Genomic DNA, 21,585 nt, shown 5'->3' on the forward strand with positions numbered 1-21,585 from the left:
AACGGTACGAAAAGTACTAAAAAGTACTAAATGTGATACCGTTTGTATTTGGCGAACCGGTAGAGCTAGAACTCTGAAATTTGGATTGGTGGTCGCTGATGGAGTGTAGGATATGTGTAGCAAAGGGTTTTTGTAAAGTCGAACTATAACTATCCGAAAGGTACTAAAATGTACTTAATTTGGTACAAATTCGTAGCATGTGAATGAATAGAGCTAAAAACTTGAAATGTGGAATGCGAATTAGGGTTGAGATGTAGAGTCTATTTAAGAAGATGGTTTTGAAAGCGTGCACTCATGTGTACGAAAAGTACTATATGGTACTATATTTGGTACAAATTTAATCTATACTAATAAAAGAGTAAAGTGATTGACTGACTGACTGATTTAACGATTCATCAACGCCCAGACGAAACGGCTAAAACTGGAATCTTGAAATTTTAGGTGAGTGTCTCTTTTGGTCCAAATGTGGAAATTCGTACTAGAACAGTACGAAAAGTACTAAATATAGTATCATTTGTATTTGGCGAACCAGTAGAGCTAGAAATTTGGATTGAGGGTCACTGATGGAGTGTAGAATAGATGTAGCAAAGGGCTTTTTAGAAACTCGAACTATAAGTTTCCGAAAAGTACTAAATTTTGTACAATTTCGTAGCGTGTGAATGGATTGAGCTAAGAACTTGATATTTGGAATGTAAATTAAGGTTGAGAAGTCGATATGAGGAGAGTTTGGAAAGCTTGTACTCACGTGTACGAAAAGTACTATATGGTACTATATTTGGTACAAATTTGATTTGGAGGTACAAATCGAGCTGGAATCCTGGAATTTGAAATTAAAATTACCGTCGGAGTGTGGGATTGGGATATTAACGTAGTTTTGGAAATTTGTTACTTATGAGTACGAAAAGTACTAAATCGTACTATAATTGGTACAATTTGGATTTGGGTGATCCTATAGAGCTGGAAAAATGACGTTTGGAGTTAGGATCATTGTAGGGATGTAGGATTAGGACCAGGATTCAGTTTACGAAAATAATACTTATGGGTACTACATGGTACTAAATTTGGTACACTTTGAATTTTAGGTGAACCAATAGAGCTAAAATCATGAAATTTTGAGTCAGGATCACTGTTAAGGTGTAAGATTGTAGTTTTAGATTGGTACTAATGTGTACTAAATTTGGTACAATTTAAATTACGAGTGAAGCGATAGAGTTGAAATCATGAAATTTTGACTTAGGACCTCTGTGGAAGTGTAGGATTGGTGTATGTAGGAAGTTTTGGAAATTGGTACAAATATGTACTAAATTTGGTACAATTTGAATTGTGGGTGCACTAATAGAGTTGCAATCCTGAAACTTGGATTTGGAATGACTGTGGGAGTGTAGGTTTGGGGTAGGAAGGAGGTATTGGAAATAAGTACTAATGTGTACTAAATTTGGTACAATTTGAATTGTGGGCGAACCGAAAGATTTAGAATCCTAAAAATTGGATTTAGAATCACTGTGGAGGTGTAAGATTGGGGTATTTAGGAAGTTTTGAATATTCGTACTACTGTGTACTACATTTGGTACAATTTAAATTGTGGGTGAACCAATATAGTTGGAATCCTGAAATTTGAATTTGGAATCATTGGGGGGGGCCCCAATGATTCCAAATTCAGGATGTAGAATCGGGATAAGCATGAAGTTTTGTTGGATTAGGATCACTGTGGAAGTGTATAATTGGGTATATAGGATGTTTTGGGTTTAGAATCACTGTCGGTGTGTAGGATTGGGGTATTTAGGAAGTTTTGGATATTCGTACTACAGTGTGCTAAATTTGGTACAATTCAAATTGTGGGTGAACCAATATAGTTGGAATCCTAAAATTTGAATTTGGAATCATTGTGGGGGTGTAGTTTTGTTGGATGGTTGAACAGGGTACCTATGGAAATAATGTGTTCTAAATGGAAAATTTGGATTTGGATGAACCTTTAGAGCTCGAATCATGAAATTTGGTACTAAATGGTACCCAAATTTAATTTATGGTCGATATTATTGTGTGAATTGGTTTTTCTGACATATGAAGTTTGCTGTGAAAATAAAATGATATGTTAATACGTGTTTCCTACATTCGCTAACGAAGTTGCGGGCATATACAAATAAAATTAAATCTAAAGAAAAAGGAAGATAAACGTTGGGGATATTCTACATTTCGTATATTTCGAAGGACCACTGATATGAAATTTATATATATATATATATATATATATATTCTTAATCAGGGTAAAATTCTAAGACGATCTACCATGTCCGTCCGTCTGTTGTAATCACGCGATCGTCAGAAGGAATTGAGATATATCGCCAAGAGTCATTGCATAGAGTCATTTTTCTGCAGGCAAGTTCAAGGTGGGCTATATCGGTCCACGTTTAGGCATAGCCCCAATATAATGGTACCGCCCAATTTTCGATATTTTGTTGTTCTTGAGCGCGCTTTTCAATCGAATTCGCTGAAATTTGCTACATTGGGTTTTTTTGGGTACCAAATGTCTCCCCTAAAAATTATAAATATCGGTCCCCTTTTTCTGGTAGCCCCCTTATAACCGTACCGGTATTTTGTGGGGTTTTAAGCGCGCTTTTAAACCGAATACGCTGCAATTTGGTACAATGGGTTCTTATTGGGTACCAAATTTCTCCACTACAAATTATAAATAAAGGTCCATTTTTCGGGTAGCCCCTATAAAAGGGCAACCCCAATTTTCTGTATTTTGGAAATTTGGTTCTTTTTTGGGTACCAAATGTCTCCATTATGAATTAGATATATATATATATATATATATCGGTCCACTATTTCTGGTAGTCCCCGTATAACGGTACCCCCAAATTTATGGTATTTTGGGGCATTTAAGCGCGTTTTTAAACCGAATTCGTTGAATTTGGTACAATGGGTTCTCGTTTCTTCATTGGTGTAAATGCGATAGAAAAGAGCTGTTGCTCCAGAATTTGAGCTGCATACAAAAACCGAAAGCTGATATTTATTTCAAAGTGTAATTTTTGTGCATTGTTGAAGTGTTTATCGCCTATTGGAAAATCCACAGCAGCTTCCATAAATGGTTCAATTGGGTCGTCATTACTGCTTATCATTTCGGATGAATAAATGTTCCGTTTCGGAAGAATACAATTAGAGCTTTATCAAAGAAATGCAATAATGTATATTAATAATTTTTATAATTTAAAAAAATCAAACAAGCAAAATATTCTTCACTTCTCATATACAGTTAAACAAGTTAACGACACTTTACAAAATTATGGCAAACGAAATATTTCTATTATTTTCCATAATCACCATTATTGGCTGCTGTAACAGTTCACATTACAACAAAGACAGGCTATTAAAAGAATCGAATAAAATGGAAATGGAAGCGGCAAATCGTATTGAAATCGACAAACAATTATATCGAAATGTTTTACGTGAATTGATGGAATTGGAGAAATTGAAACGAAACCTAGAAATTAATTTAGGAAAGGAGCATTCACAGCTGTTGGCCAGAATTTTTTGTAGCAACGATGTGGCGACAATTAAAAATGAAATTCATAAGGAAATGAAAACAATCCTTAATGATTATGAACAACGTTTGATTGATGATATTCTTTACGAATGGATGGTAAATATCTTTACATGCAAAAGTCGGAATAAGGTATTGGATTTACTTCAGGAAATTTATCACAATGAAAACGATCCAAAAATTTGTGATTTAATTGTGAAATTTTTACTCAACTGCTATCAATATTCCCTTCAGAGGATGATGACAAAGGATAATTATTTTCAACAAAAATTCGCCATGACTCTGTACGCTATTCGGCAAGAAGAAAACTACAAATCTCTAAATGGCGAGCTAAAACAAAAAATCAACGATATCATACAACAGAATTTCCCCACAAATTTACAATATCTATTATTCCATAGCCATTTTTGCCTTATGAACGACAAATATTCCGAATATATTTATACAACGGTAATGCCACACACTATAGATCCATCAAGTCGTCATGTTTGGCTGTGGCACGACAAATGGAGCATTGACTATATGGGTCCGATAAATGCCAAAGTAACCGAATCGAAATCGAATAATAATAAACTTTTGATTGAGCTGAGAAGTGTAAAATATAAACAGCTCTATTACATTATGACGGATACAAAACTAGTAGCCAGTTGGGAATTGCAAGCGGAACCACTAAACTATATCTGGATCATTGAGTTTGTAGATGATGAACGTGTGGTATTCTATCAAGGTGAATATATAATGTGTTCAAACGATGAGATGTATGACACTGAGAGGCGTGTTGTGAAAGCATATTCAAATGCTATATATAATTTTACATCGACTGAGTGTCAGTGGTTATTGGGTAAATGCGATCGGAGAACAGACAAAAAAGAAATGGGCAAATAAGTGTAAAGGGAACCCCACCCATTCTCGATTTAATTTTTTACGATTTTCAATCGGTTGGAATATGAGAGTATATTAGGTTAAAGACTTGTATTTTAAAGAAGAAGAAAATAAATTTACAAAATGTTGTCTTGTTGTTTATTTTATCAAAATGACAGACATAAAAAATATTTATAGTTGGTTGCGTTGTATTCGTTAATTTTCAATTTCTATTACTTTTATTAAAAATATAATATCAAATGACGATGTTAAATCGAGCTTTAATTCCATATGATGTAAACCCATTATTACTCTCCGTCGAGATGTCAGATGTAGTCTCGAAGTTTACAGGGGGATTCCTACTTTGTAGTAGTTTAGTGTCGGTTTAATGTGATTTCGAGGCACCCGCTAGCCACATCGAATTCCTGTATGTGTACGGCACATAACCGAGATTATAATCTCCAACAATTAGCCGACATGTGAAGTTCAGCCAGCACATAACCGCTTTTGTATCCAAAATTAAACCGAAAGAAACATTTGAATAAATTGAATTACAAATAAAATTAAATCTAAAGAAAAAAGGAAGATAAACATTGGGTACATGGCATAACTATACAAGGTAGTCTCATTGTTTTCATAAATTTGCTTTTGACAACATTCGGACGAAAATATATATGGGATCTATATCAAAATCTGAACGGATTTTCACGACACTTAGCACACATCCTTCAAGAGTTAATTCAGTACGGTATGCAGAAATTCGTGCAAATTGAAAGGGGGCGTTGGTTGTATAGGGGCGTTGGTGCTCCATTAACATAAAATCGGAAGAAAATTTATATGAGAGCTATATCTAAATCGGAACGGATTTTCACGAAACTTAGCACACACAAGTCATTCTGGACCTTATTCAGTACGCTATTTAAAATTTCGTGCTAATTGAAGGAGATATAGCGGTTTTGGTACTCCATTAAATAAAATACGACAAATAAAATATATGGGATATATATCTCAATCGGAACCGATTTTCACAAAACTTAGCACACATCATTCTAGTCTTAATTCAGTGCGCTATACCAAATTTCGAGCACATTGTAATATATTAGGTTGGGGAAAAGGACATCAATTTATTTTATATGAACTATGAGACTTTATTTAGCATGCTTCGAAAAGTCCGATTTGCACCGTTTTGTTGTCATTTTAAAGGAAACTTTATAATGCCTCATAGAAGTCCTGCTCTCTATTTCCAAAAGAAAAACTCTAGTAGTCGTTTTCACAATCCTCCCTAGATACCAATTTTTTATCATTAAAGAAATGTTCAATGCAAGAAAAATATGATAATCGCTTGGTGCCAATGGCGGATGCATTAAAACTTCCCGAAGTTTCTGGCGAGTCACTGTATATGTGTGTGGCCTAGCGTTATCCTTGTGGAACACGACACTTCTCCCATTGGCCGTTTCTGGTCAATTGTTTTATGATGGAAGCAACTCATAATAAATAATCCCCTTCCAGTTCTACCAAATGCATAGCAGTAACTTCCTGGCCGTTAGTCCTGGTTTGGCCACCGTTTGATCGTTTTCGCACAAGGTTATCGTATGTGATCAATTTCTCATCTCCAGTCATCATCCGTTTACGAAATGGGTCTATCTCATTCCGTTTGGCCGAGGCTTCGCAGACGTAAATTCGATCCATCCTATTTTCTTCTGTTAACCAAAACATCGAGCTTATTTTTGAATCCAGCTTTGTGTAAATGGTTTTATGGCCGGTCAACTTCGATAATTTCTCCGATTTTATCGACATTTTCGACGACTGGCCTAATGGATTTCTTTTCCCCAACCTAATATATATGGACTTTGGTACACCATTTAGATAAAATACGACGAAAATATATATATATATATATATGGGATCTATATCTAAATCTGAAGCGATTTTCACGAAATTTAACACACGCCATTCAAGACTCAATTAAGTACACTATGAAAAAATTGGGACACTTTATATGGGAACTATATCTAAATTTTATCCGATTTTTCCAATTACAATTGGGTTCGTCCTGGGCCAAACAAATGAGCTGAACCAAATTTCATCCAAATCGGATTATAAATCCGACCGACCTGTACTTTGTTTACAATTTAACAACAACAGACGGACATGCATAATTCGACTCAGAAAGCGATTCTATACATATTCTCAAACGGAGCCATGGGTCTATTTCGATTCATTTTGCCTGTTACAAACATTCAATTTAATTCAATTTAAAGGTCAACCACTCCTAAATATAGCAGAAAAAACAGAGGTCTTCTTTGCTCCAAACCGAACATACATGAACAATTTCGTAAAATAACCATAGCGTGTTTACAAATTATAATGGGCAGATGGACGGATGGACACATGTCTAGATCGACTCAGCAAGTCGAGATATGGCGACAGGTATACTAAGTGGTGGGTCTAGGACCAATACTTTAAACATGACCCAAGTTATAAAAGAATGAAAACTTAAAACTTATTATTTTCAAAAAAAAAAAAAAAAAAACAAAAAAAAAATTGGGGGAAATATGGGAAAAACCTTCTAAATATTCTGGAGTAATGAAAACAACGGCCCATACCCAACACTATCGCCGAAGAAGTTTTTCAATATTAAAAAACTCTGATTACCAATTTTGTGAGGATTATGGGCTGGTGGCATCATTGGAGAGATGCCGCATTTGCTGTCAAAATTTGCATAAAATAATCGTCAATCACCTTTTTCAGAAATTTAAAAACCAATACCGACCATAATTGACAAATGAGTACTATTTACAAGCTATGTCCTCTTATAGTTAGCATTTCAACAACTACATCCATACCACCAATCCTACACTCCAACAATAATCTTATTTCCAAATTTCAGTGTTCCAGCTCTACAGGTTCACCTATATCCAAATTGTACCAAATTCAGTACACATTAGTAGAAATTTCCAAAACTTCCTACACCCCAGCAGTGATCCTAACTACTAATTTCAGGATTCCAGTTCTATTGGTTCATACACAATTCAAATTTACCCAATATGGTACATATAAGTACGAAATTCTCAAACTACCAACATACATCTATTCTACAATGCTTATTTCAAAATTTCAGTGTTCCAACCTATCGGTTCACCCAAAATTCAAATTGTATCAAATATAGTATCATTAAGTACTTATCGTACACATATCCAAAAGTACCGAAATATTCATTTCCGGCCCTATAAAGTATATATATTCTTGATCAGGGTAAAATTCTAAGACGATCTAGCCATGTCCGTCCGTCTGTCTGTTGTAATCACGCTATCTTCCGAAGGAATTTAGATAGGGTGCTGAAGTTTTGCATAGGGTTGTCTTTTGTCTGCAGGCAGGTCAAGTTCGAAGATGGGATATATCGGTCCACGTTTAGGCATAGCTCCCATATAAGGGTACCCCCAAATTTCGGTATTTTGGGGTTCTTGAGCGCATTTTTCAACCGAATTCGCTGGAATTTATATATTGGGTATATTGGGTTCTTATTGGGTACCAAATATGAGTCCATTTTTTTCTGGTAGCCCCCATATAAAGGTACCCACAAATTTCGGCATTTGGAAGATCTTGAGCGCGTTTTTCAACCGAAATCACTGAAATTTGGTATTTTGTAGCCGTATATGGAAACAAATCTCCCTACCAAAAATTATTAATAGTCAACCCCTTTTAGGCGTAGTCCCCATATAACCCCATTTTTATATTAATATAATTATCAGATTTTTTCGCGTTTTGGGTTCTAACACTCTGTTGTAATCATTTTGCCTGCGAAGGATATCGAGATTAAAAACTAGAACGTACGGTTCGATTATGAACTATATGTGAACTATAGCCCGCATTTAGGCTTAGCCGTAGCCCCTGTGTGGGAGGTACCAGAAGGCATGGGCCGATATTCTCCAATTCTTGAACTAAGTTTGGAAGACATAATAAGATGGGATGAAATCAAATTTTTCTGAAACGGATTTGGTCCCAAGAAACATGGGGTCTAGAACAGCTGTGCCCAAAATAGGTCCCATGGGCTGTCGGTGTGTGTCAAATTGCTCACACATACAATTATAAAAGAGAAAATTTTGAAAATAAAAATTATTTTCAAAATTGTCATTCATTCCTTTTCGTTTTTATACACTAACCGAAAAAATTGGGATATTTCTGGCAAACATTAGTTCGGAACAGGTCGAAATATGTGAGCAATATTATGCCGGAAGGGCAAAACAGAAACAAATATATCTTTATATGAGAAAATGTATCATCAACATCCATATTTGCATTAAATATTAAATTTGTTCTTCCTTAAAATTTGAAAATAATATTTTAACAAAATTTCTCCCAGTATATGACATAGAAACAGAACTTTTGAAAATATTGTATTTGAAACATATACAATCACAAAACTTGAAAGTATTAGTGTGGACAGCCCTGGTCTAGAACCAATATTTCGATGAGGCACATTTTCACCGTGTGAAAGTGTATACACACTAATTAGCCATAAGGCTGAGGGTATAATTTTCTATTAAAAATTATTGTTTACATAATCGGATTGTAGAAATGTCGGTATATGTCCATTATTTGGTATGTTCCCTATATTTTCATTTCAAGTATCTGTCAGTATATCTATGGTGGAGGGTATGCAAAGTTCGGCCCGGCAGAACTTAACGCTTTTTCACTTGTTCCAAATTCAAATTGTACCAAATTAAGTACCGTTTAGTACTTTTCGCAGTAACGCTTTCAAAACCAGTAACGATTTCAAAACCACCTTCTTATATCGACCCTACTTCTCCAGATTAATTCGCATTCCAAATATTATAAATATTTTGTTCCAACTCTACTGTAACGATTATTATATCGACGTACATATTTTAAGAATTCCCGAATTAAAAACGAATGATCCTAGTCTTAAGATACGCTATATTTTGTTTATTTTGTCCACAAACATCGTTGCATCATATATTGCTACCTGAGAATTTTGTACATAATAAATTAAGATTTAATAGTATATCTTCTTTCGAAGGACTTAAATTGCTACTTCTAGTTTTTTTTTCGAATACTGACGTTTGCTAATATTATCCAGGCACTTTAGCCAATTGCCGGGAAATTATAGCTTAGCATGAAAATTCGTTGGACTCAAATCCAAATTCACTACAATTTAATTTAGCAGCGCGCCCAATGGACAGTGGCCAGAATGAAGTTGAAAACATTATTTAACAATTTCCATCCCATGATTATGAAAATATTTTATAAGTGATGCAGATAGAAGGAGGCAGAGTGCGTGTGTGTTTGTGGTTGGTTGGTAGGTTGGAGGTATGTCGTTTGGTTGGTTGGTGTATTCCATTTTCTAGTAGTTTATTATGATTTGTGGTCCTTGAAGAAGCAATAAATTTGCATAACATTTTCGTTTTGGGGGTAGGCGTTCGTGTAAAAGTGTTGGTTAGCCAAATTAAGTTGTGCCAAAAAATAAATAAATCCCAAGAAAAGTATCATCAACTCAACTACATCTGGTCATGCAATCTAAATTTGGCTATTTTGTATTTTAATACGATGAGTGCTGAAGTCTGCTAAATATTTGTTTTTTTTTTTTTTTTTTTTTTTTTTTAAAGAAAGAAAATCTACTAACTAAAATGGGGTAAGGAAAATAGGTTTAGTTTGCTTTGAAGTAGGCACTGTTTATATCATTAAAAACTATAAAACCCAAAATAAAGGAAAATAAAACCAGTAAGGAAAGTAGTAAAGTAGGATTGGACCGACTATATGATACCCTTCACCACTTTGGCATATTCAGCAGATGAATCCTAACAGACGTCGCTTTTGCTTCTTATGTTATAGTAACTTCAGTACGTAGTGCAATATTTTGTGCCGATTGGAACCACCTTGTTGAAGCATTTATATCCTACCTCTAGGTTATACTAACTTCAGTACGTTGTGCAAAATTTGTGTCAATTTGGCGTAAAATCGGACAAAAATATATATGTAGAAGCTATACCAAAATCTGAACCGATTTCAATGAGACTTGCCAGAGATTAACTACAGTTCATTGTACAAAATTGTGTGGCAATCGGACACACAAGTGCACAATTTACATAAAAAATGGAAGAAAAAATATATGGGAGCTATATGTAAATCTTGACCGATTTTCATAAAACTTAGCACACATCATTCTAGACTTAATTCAGTAGGCTATACCAAATTTCGTGCAAATCGAAACATATATAGGGACTTTGGTGCACCATATTTAGTTTCGCCCGATTTACGGTAAAATCGGAAAACTTAGCACACATCATTCTATATTTGAATTAGTAGGCTATACCAAATTTCGTGCAAATCGAACTATTTTTAGAGACTTTGATGCACCATTCACCTAAAATCGGGGGAAACTTGATATGAGAGCTATATCTAAATTTGAACCGGTTTTCAGGAAACTTGACAAACATAATTCTAGACTTAAGTTAGTAGGCTATACCAAATTTTGTGAAAATCGAATGATTTTCGGGGACTTTGGTGTAACATTTACCTTAAATCGGACGAAAATATATATGGGAGCTATATCTAAATCTGAACCGATTTCTACCAATTTCAATAGGATTTGTCCTTGGGCCAAATAAATGAGCTGTGCAAAATTTTATCCAAATCGGATTATAAATGCGACCTGTACTTTGTTTACAATTTAACATCAAGAGACGGACGGACGGGCGGACATGCATAATTGACTCAGAAAGTGATTCTATGCATATTCTCTAAAGGATCTATGGGTCTATCTCGATTCCTTTTGCCTGTTACAAACATATGCGCAAAGACATAATACCCTGTACCACAGTGTGTTGAAGGGTATAAATACTCAAAATCCATCGAGAACAAAATCCAATAGAAAACATGACATGCATCAATCTAGATTTAATTCAGTACTCTGTGCATAATTTTGTCTCCATCGGACAAACATTGATAGTATGGTGTACCACATACATAAAATTTGAGGAAACTATATCTAAATCTGAAGAGAATTCAACAAAACTTCGCATACATAAATTTGGACCTAATGCAGTACACTGTGAAAAATTGTGCCAATTGGCCTAAATTTGACTCTTTGGTGCTCTATTTACTTAAAATCGGATGAAACTATATGTGAGAGCTATATTTAAAACTGAACCGATTTCAAACAAGTGAAAAAGCGTTAAGTTCGGCCGCGCCAAACTTTGGATACCCTCCACCATAGGTATACTGACAGGTACTTGAAATAAAAATATAGGGAACATACCAAAAAGTGTATATATACCGACATTTCTACAAACCGATTATGGTTCTAAATATTGGTCCTAGAACCCATGTTTCTTTGGACAACATTTTTTAAAAAAAATTTTGATTTCATCCAAACTTTGTCCATCTTTTTATTTCTTCTAAAATTAGTTCAAGTTCGAACATGGAGAATATCGGTACACTCTTTCTAGTACCTCCCAAACACTAGGACTAGGCCTAAATGCGGGTTACCCCAATAAGGGGGCGATTATTAAACATGTTTGGTAGGGAGAGTTGTTACTATATACGACTACAAAATACCAAATTGTAGCGAATTCGGTTGGAAAACGCACTCAAGAACCCCAAAATACCGAAAATTGCGGGTACCCTTATATGGAGGCTATCCAAAAAAATGGACCTATACTTATAATTTTTTGTGGAGATATTTGGTACCTATTAAGAAATCAAAATACGAAATTACAGCGAATTCGGTGGAAAAATACGACCAAATCCCCCAAAATACTGAAAATTAGGAGGTACCGTTATATGGGGGCTACCAGAAAAACTGGACCTATATTTATATAATTTTTTGTTGCGACCTTTAGTACCCAATAAGAACTCAATGTACCAAATTTCAGCGTATTCGGGTCGAAAATGAATATTTCGATGAGTTACAAACGTAATGATAAATTTAATATAAAAAAAGTAGACACGTATCAATCTGGACCTCATCCAGTACTCTGTGCAAAATTTTGTCTCAATCGTACACATATTGGGATTTTGGCGCACCATTTAAATTAAATCGGACGAAACTATAAATGGGAGCTATATGTAAATCTGAACATAACTTGGCATGCATCAATCTAGACCTAATTCAGTACTCTGTGCAAAATTTTGTCTCAATCGGAAAAAAATTTGCACCATACTGCCAATTACTCCATTTACATAAAATCGGACGAAAATATAAAGAGGAGCTATAGCTAAATCTGAACCGATTTTCACGAAACTCATCACACATCATTCCAGACACAATTCAGTACGCCATGCAAAATTTCGTGGAAATCGAAAGAAATGTAGGGGCTTTGGTGCACCATTTACATAAAATCGGAAGAAAATATATGTGGGAGCTATATCTAAATCTGAACCGATTTTCAGGGAACTTGGCAGACACAACTCGAGACTCAATTCAGACTCTCATCAGTTCCCTTAGTTTTTTGTTGGGATATTCTCCCCAGAAGCTATTGCTTCTATACAAAAAACCGTTCATACCCAAATGTCTCTTGTAACAAAGCGAAGTACTTAGCTGACCAACGACATAAACTGTATGAGAATTTCGCTGGAGCCTCACTTCGAGGTTAACAAGGCATTTACAAACAAATCCATACCTTTCCCACTGTTGTGTGTTGTATGTAAATGCCTTGTTAACCTCGAAGTGAGGCTCCAGCGAAATTCTCATACAGTTTATGTCGTTGGTCAGCTAAGTACTTCGCTTTGTTGCAAGAGACATTTGGGTATGAAAGGTTTTTTGTATAGAAGCAATAGCTTCTGGGGAGAATATCCCAACAAAAAACTAAGGGAACTGATGAGGATCAGTGGGGTGATCCGAAACTATAGTCTTCCCTGCCTTACTCCTCGGCAGCAATGCCATACATTCCCCACTAATAAATAGTTGTTTTTTACAAAAACAACAAACTGGGATTCAGCCTGACTATTTTGCAAAAACAAAATACAAATGGTATCCCAAATAAACCGCTAACACTACTAAATATATATATTCTTTTAATATATATATATAGGGGAGAGGGAGGCACCTTTGAACGTGGGGCACCTTTGAACAGCGCCCATAAAATCTTGGTTTAATATTTTTCCGACCCGCAATCACATTTTTGTATATGGCAATCTTGTTCTCTATATGTGTAAACCACTTTGGATTGCTTTTTCAGTTGTCGAAAAATTGTGCATGGGTGACCATGTTTTCTCAGTGTCATTGTGAACTTTTATTCATTTGGTTGTAAGGGCGCAGGAAGAATTCTGTGATAGTTTTCTTTCGACAAACAATTTTTTTGCATTCCAACAATCATTTCAAACATAACTAATGTAATTTCTTTCATATATATTTACTACAAAAAAAGTTATTATAAATTTCCGTAAAATACCACAGGTGGGGCACCTTTGAACATACCCAGTAAACGCCAGTAAAAACGGAGTTTTTAACTTTTGGCTTCGATTTCTCAAAAATTTCAAATGGGGTAATAAGATTACGGAATTAACTGTATTTTTCACCATATAAATTTTTGTTTTTATGTCATTTTAGGTTTTAATAAATTTTGATCAGAATTGTTTAATGTTCGAATATTTTTGTATATATTTTTTAATAAATAAATGCATTTCTGATATATATGAATACAATACATATATATTTGAACATAATCACTGTAAAAACCATGTCGTTCAAAAATACCAACCTTTGTTCAAACGTGCCCCCCTGGGGGGCAGCTTTGAACACTTTGACTTCGTCCAATAAAACAGTAATAAAATATATTTAACAAGCTTAAATTATGTCGTATGTATATTCATTTAAAAGGTTACATATGTACCTATTAGTTAAAACTTATAAGAAACCAAAAATTATAACATAAAAAATTTTATGAGGCTTGAAAGAAAAAAGTGTCCAAAGGTGCCCCCCTCTCCCCTATTTAATAGTACGAAAAAATATTTATTTTTTTAAATGCTGGCCTATTAAAAAATATTTTTTAAATAAATCTACACACCTACGCAAAAATATTTTTGTGAGAAATCCATGCTTACGGAATAATATATATTTTTTAAGTCCAAGCCTAAGAAAAAAAATATTTTTTAAATTCAAGCCTAACAAAAAATATTTTTTTAAGAAATCGTTTTAAGAAATCCACGCCTACTGATTTAATAGATTTGTGGACATAAAAATATTAGTTGAAAGATTCCTTCGAGTATTAAATTCAACTTAATCATCCACATTCTAATTTAACATTCATAAATTATAAAAAAGTTAGTTAACTTTAAAATCTTTTTAATTTTCATGGATATCTAAAGTCAACGAATAACATTTATAGGTGATAATAATAACACCTGATGTAATTGCTAAGATCACCATTAGATTGCATCCTTCACAATGGTCGTTTACACTTTTGCTAATCATAGACATAAACCATACCCAATATCAACAAGAAGAAACAATCTTACCTTTTTATCTCGAAAGGCTTGCAAGTTCTCATGGCAAAAAGCTCATATTATCTTCCACACAAACACACACATAATTTAACGAACGAAGGAGACCGAAAACGAAACCGATTGCATCTGAACGAAACCTAAAGCTTTAATGACATTAACGACACAAACAAACGAATGCAAAACACAAACGCATTGACCCACAAAAATGCAAACAACACAAAACAAAACACTTGTATATTAATTAAATATAACTTTATTTCATTTTATTCTGATAAAACGCGAATAGTTGGCACTTATTACACAATAACACTTGTCGTATAACCTGACTTTATGTCTATTTTAACAAATTAACACTGGTAATTGAGGAGCGATACCGAACACGACCGTACGTAAAGAACCCGACGAAAGAACTAAACCAATAATCAATATCGGTATGTTGAAGAGAGTATTTTACAGGGTTGCCAACGATTAGTTTTTTGCAATTGAAACTACAAACAGAAATAATACACAAACAAATATAACTGCTTGTATATGGTGATAGAAGGCTGGAAATTTGTGTTGCGATTAAGTGTGTGAGTGGTTATGAAATTTGTTATTCCGTTTGAAACACTTGGAAATATTCCCCGCAAACCCCATAAAATATTTATACCCTTTACCACACTATGGTACAGGGTATTATGTCCTTGAGCATATGTTTGTAACAGGCAAAAGGAATCGAGATAGACCCATGGTTCCTTTTGAGAATACACATATGGCCAAAATAATAAGTACATCAGTTTGTTTGTATATGTTCAGGTAAATTAAAATAATGTATTTAATGTAATGCAAAGCAAATTTTTTTATTCCATTCTTACAACATAAAGCCAACTTATTACAATAAGTATTGCAGGAGTTTTCGAGATAAATTAACTTTTTCATGTATTAATAAGAATTGTGGACAAAAAACAGTGGACAAAATAATAAGTACATTCCGTAAAACATAAAATAAAACAAATAAATTCGAAATTTTTAGGTTTAATTTTTATCAGTATTGCTTATAACATTAGTATCCAGTATATCCACCTTTATTTGCTACGACCTTCTGTATTCTTTTTGGCATACTACTTACAAGCTTACGGCAGGTATCAATAGGTATTTCATACCAAGCTTTTTGTACAAAATCCCAAAGTTGGTCTTTATTTTGGAACGATTGTGTACTAATGCGTTTTTTTAAATCTCCCCAAAGGTTTTCTATGGGATTGAGGTCAGGAGACTGGCTAGGCCAGTCTAGGAGTTTTATTTTATTTTGCTGAAACCAATCTTTGACATAGCGGGATGTGTGTTTCGGATCGTTGTCCTGTTGAAACACCCATAGAAGTGGCATATTTTCTTCAGCATATGGTAACATTATAGTCTCCAATATATTTTTGTACTCGAATCTGGTCATTGTATCAGTAATACGATATATTGGACCAACGCCATTCCAAGAAAAGCAGCCCCATACCATTATGCTTCCACCCCCATGTTTGACTGTCTTTTTTGTAAACCGAACATGAAATTCTTTTCCTTTGGGGCGACGAACGTTCCTTCCATTATCATTTCCAAATAAATTTATTTTGGTTTCATCGCTCCATAGGATATTTCGCCATTTTTTTTCATGTACGGATCCGCACCAACCCAAATGTTCTCTTGCGAAAGATAACCTCATCTTCAAATTTTTTTTACGAAGCAGTGGAACCTTTCTGGCTATTCGTCCTGGCAATTTGGCATCTGCAAGTCTTCTCCGAATAGTTCGAGTGGATATCACATTGCATATGTCCGCAGAAATTTCCCGAGAGGATATAAAGGGATATCTTTTTGCGAGGGTGACAATATGGCAATCCGTTATATGCGATGTCTTTTTTGGCCTACCGCGTGTTTCTTTATTTTTTTTGGGTTTCAACGCATTTTGGACAAAACACACTGATCTATCAAGTGATTTTGCTATGGTTCTTAGGCTTTTTCCCTCTTTCTTCCATTTTGTCACTAGTCTCCTTTCTTCTGGAGAACAGTGCTTATTTCGACCCATCTATCAATAAAATTGTGGTGCAATTTGTTTTAATTTTGATAAGCACAAGTAGTTAAATAACAAACCTTTATTAAAATGCACTCAGCAAGAGGTAAATATTGAAAAATCGAAAATGTACTTATTATTTTGGCCAGCCAAAATACGAACTTTAGCACAAAAATAACACAGAAACAAAAAGTAACGGGATTTTTGCATTTGTTCACTTGTTGATTCAAAGTTGCCATATATATGTTTGGAAATGTGGCAAAGTTGCCATATTTTACTTAAAAAACTTAACGTACGTTGCGACGATGAACATAAAACACGGTGTACTTATTATTTTGGCCATATGTGTATGCATAGAATCACTTTCTGAATCGAATCAGAATAAGTACTCCGCACAGAGTACTGAATTACGTCCAGACTGATGTCTGCGAAGTTTTGTTAAAATCGGTTCAGATCTAGATATATTGATATTGGTCTTGTATATATATTTTCGTTTTATTTTATGTAAATGGTGCACCGAAGGGCTTATGTTTGTTCGGCCGATGATAACAAAATACAATTGGTGAATGCAACGGTTGCTCAATTAGGTCCATGTGTATATACATAGCTCCTATACATAATTTTACTCGATTTCATATAAATGGTACACCAAAGAATCAAAGTCTGCCCGTTTGACATGCAATTTTTTATTGATTTCAGTATGGTATGTTCATGGGTTTTTTTCAATTGGTTCAAATATCTTATGGGCAAAAGTAAAGTATTACATTTAGTACAATTTGGACTTCAGTGAACGGGTAGAACTGGAATCCTGAAAGTTACAACTAAGATTACTGTCGGAGTATACGATTGAGATAGTTTTGTAATATGGGTGTGAAAAGTACTAAGTGGTACAACATCTGGTACAATTTCGGTTTTGTTGTACAGATAGAGCAGGAATTCTTCAATTTGTACTTACGATTACTATTTGAAAGCATGATCGATGTAGTTTTGGAGATTCGTATGAGTGTGAAAAAACTAAATTTAGTACAATTTAGACTTTGTGTGATGGATAGAACTGGATCCGGATTGAGCTATGGAAATTCGAGTTTCAATTTTCATTTGGGTAACAGAGAGAGATGAAAACCTAAAATTTGAAATAATTATTGCTGTTGGTATGTAGAATAGAGATTTGGCGGATAGTTTTTAAAATTCTTATTTACAAACGGTTACACAGTACGGTATATATTGTGTGAACGGATAGAGCTGAATTCCAAAATTTTGGAATAAAAATTACTGTTGGAGTGTAAGATTGCGGTAGTTTTGTAAATTAGTACTTATGGGTACGAAAAGTACTAAATTTAGTGATATTAAAAGTACGATTACGACATGGATGTAGTCTTGAAAACGTGCACTTATGTGTTCGAAAAGTGCTGAATGGAACAAACTGTGGAACCAGTAGGTATTTACTAATATATATAATTGGGATCTGATCACTTTTGAATCTGTATAATTGAAATAAGAAAAAGATTTCGGAAATAAGTGCATATGTGTATGAAGAGTACTAAACAGTAATATACTTGATATTAGATGTAGGCTCTGTCTTAAAAATTGTGATATTTTAAAAAGATGACAATTGCTGAATCGACAGAATTCTCTTCTGAATGGGAATATATATACACTTTATCCGGTGAATATTTCAAGGTATAGCAAGCGAAATGCCAAAGTATAGCAAGCGAAACCCCACCCTTATGGTGGTGGATATGAAAGTAATTCCATAAAACCAAATTTGAGGCGTGGGATATATTTTTAACAAAATTTCAAAATATGCACTGTGTGTAGAATAGCTATAATTTTTATTTACTTTTATTAAAGATAATAGTATGGAGAATAATGCACCCTTGCCATTTTACCCATGTTCCAACTTTGCAAAAATTATTTTAGAAATGCTTTATTAAAAACAATTCTTAATAAATCCACGCCTCAGTTGGCCCTTGAAAAATATTCTTTAATAAATCCACGCCTCAGTTGGCCCTTGAAAAATATTCTTTAATAAATCCACGCCTCAGTTGGCCCTTGAAAAATATTCTTTAATAAATCCACGCCTCAGTTGGCCCTTGAAAAATATTCTTTAATAAATCCACGCCTCAGTTGGCCCTTGAAAAATATTCCTTAAAAAAAATATTCTTTAATAAATCCACGCCTCAGTTGGCCCTTGAAAAATATTCTTTAATAAATCCACGCCTCAGTTGGCCCTTGAAAAATATTCCTCAGTTGGCCCTTGAAAAATAATAAATCCACGCCTCAGTTGGCCCTTGAAAAATATTCTTTAATAAATCCACGCCTCAGTTGGCCCTTGAAAAATATTCTTTAATAAATCCACGCCTCAGTTGGCCCTTGAAAAATATTCTTTAATAAATCCACGCCTCAGTTGGCCCTTGAAAAATATTCTTGAATAAATCCACGCCTCAGTTGGCCCTTGAAAAATATTCTTGAATAAATCCACGCCTCAGTTGGCCCTTGAATAAATCCACGCCTCAGTTGGCCCTTGAAAAATATTCTTGAAAAAATCCACGCCTTAAAGTGAATATGAATACATGTTAATAGGTTTGGTGTCTCCGACGTAGAAGAAAAAGGAGGTACACACATGAGTATGTTCGAACGTATGTATGTGTGCGTGTATCTGATATTGTATAAGAATGTGCATTTTATGCGTGGTTGTTGTTCAGACGTTTTTCGCTCCTCGTTGCTGTCGTGCTTTAAGCGAAATGAAGGGAAGGAAGTTTAAATGTTCTTGTCGTGTCTTCTTCTGCCGTTTTTTTCGTGTCGTTACAAAGGCATATAAAGATTTAAAATCTTGATATGGCGTTTTTCTAGACGTTTAGCATTACAGGGATAACGAGAAATGGTATCATTTTTGTCATTGCATATATGTGTGCGTGTGTGTGTGTGTAAGCGGCAAATAGTTTCTACAATTTAACAACATCACCGCAACAGGAAGACAGAAAATATTCAAGAGAATGTTGTGTGTCATTTTCGTAAATTTATGAAGAGGAAGTTTTGCGTAAGATATAGGAATTATTCCAAAGTTGCATATTTTGAGAGTCCTTGAAGAAATTTTCTTTGAAAAATCCACGCACCTGGCAGTGATAATTTTTGAAAAATATTCTTTAAATAAAAATATATTTTTTCAAGGACTATAAGAGGCGTGGATTTTTTAAAGAATATTTTTCAAGGACTATAAGAAGCGTGGATTTTTTAAACAATATTTTTCAAGGGCTATAAGAGGCGGGGATTTTTTAAACAATATTTTTTCAAGGGCTATAAGAGGTGTGGATTTTTTAAACAATATTATTCAAGGGCTATAAGAGGCGTGGATGTTTTAAGCATCATTTTTCAAGGACTAAACGAGGCATGGATGTTTAAAGCATCATTTTTCAAGGACTAAAAGAGGCATGGATGTTTTAAGCAACATTTTTTCAAGGACTAAACGAGGCGTGGATGTTTAAAGCAACATTTTTTCAAGGACTAAAAGAGGCGTGGATGTTTTGAGCAATATTTTTTCAAGGACTAAAAGAGGCGTGGATGTTTTAAGCAACATTTTTTCAAGGACTAAAAGAGGCGTGGATGTGTTAAGCAACATTTTTTCAAGGACTAAAAGAGGCGTGGATGTTTTAAGCAAAATTTTTTCAAGGACTAAAAGAGGCGTGGATGTTTTAAGCAACATTTGTTCAAGGACTAAAAGAGGCGTGGATGTTTTGAGCAACATTTTTTCAAGGACTAAAAGAGGCGTGGATGTTTTAAGCAACATTTGTTCAGGGACTAAAAGAGGCGTCGATGTTTTAAAAAACATTTCTTCAAGGACTAAAAGAGTCGTGGATGTTTATACCCTACACAACTATGTTGTCAGGGTATTATAGCTTTGTGCAGCCCCAAATGTTTGTAACGCCGCGAAATATTGGTCCTAGACCCACTTTTAAGTATACCGATCGTCATATCTCGACTAGCTGAGACATGTGTGTCCGTCCGTCCGTCTGTCCATTATAATTTGTAAACACGATACAGGCCACAGTTATGGACCAATTTCACGAAATTTTGCATGTAGGATGGGTTCTGGCCAATGAAGACCCCTATTGTTTTTGGAAAAGATCGGTTAATATTTAGGGGATGAAATGGACCAAATACTAAATTTTTGTCGGTTTTTCTGGTCGCTCCAGAGGCCGCAATTATGGCCCAAACACCGCGAATTTTTGCATGGAGAAGGGGATCGGGCCAGAGAATAAGCATGCATGTTTTGATAAAGATCGGTCAATATTTAGCGGGTCAAATGGACCCTGACTTTTGTGTGAAAAATGACAAAATTTGTATTCTATGGCATATATATTTACTCCTGGAGGATGTAGACCCCAGGAGTTGATAGCATATCCAAGAAGAGTGGTTGGCCTTTAAATTGATACCAAATATAGTGATGTATCTACTCATATGTGGGAGTTACAGTCAAATATTTACAGGTGCTTATGTATTCAGATATTATTTAGTAACCCATTACCACATTAGAGGGAGAAATATCGCGCTGATGGCTTTGAAAATTTTCATGAAGTTCCAGTTATGGTCAAGAACAACGCCTACAATTTTCGGTGATGATCAGATTAAAATTTTGGGATGAAATGGACCGAAAACATAATTTTTTGTGTGTTTTCGAGTA

At 34.6% G+C, this 21,585-nt stretch overlaps 1 protein-coding gene across 1 annotated transcript; it reads left to right on the plus strand.

Annotated features, from left to right (window-relative positions):
- The first annotated feature begins 3,388 nt into the window (after positions 1–3,388).
- On the plus strand, positions 3,389–4,429 carry LOC133332792 (uncharacterized). The gene has a single exon (XM_061541165.1). The coding sequence runs from the start codon at positions 3,389–3,391 to the stop codon at positions 4,427–4,429; it is 1,041 nt and encodes a 346-aa protein (XP_061397149.1).
- The last annotated feature ends 17,156 nt before the right edge of the window (positions 4,430–21,585 follow it).

Source organism: Musca vetustissima, unplaced genomic scaffold (genome assembly GCF_032173495.1).
Source record: "Musca vetustissima isolate MV318-11 ecotype Yass unplaced genomic scaffold, APGP_CSIRO_Mvet_v1 utg71080, whole genome shotgun sequence".
In the NCBI taxonomy this organism is placed as follows: domain Eukaryota; kingdom Metazoa; phylum Arthropoda; class Insecta; order Diptera; family Muscidae; genus Musca; species Musca vetustissima.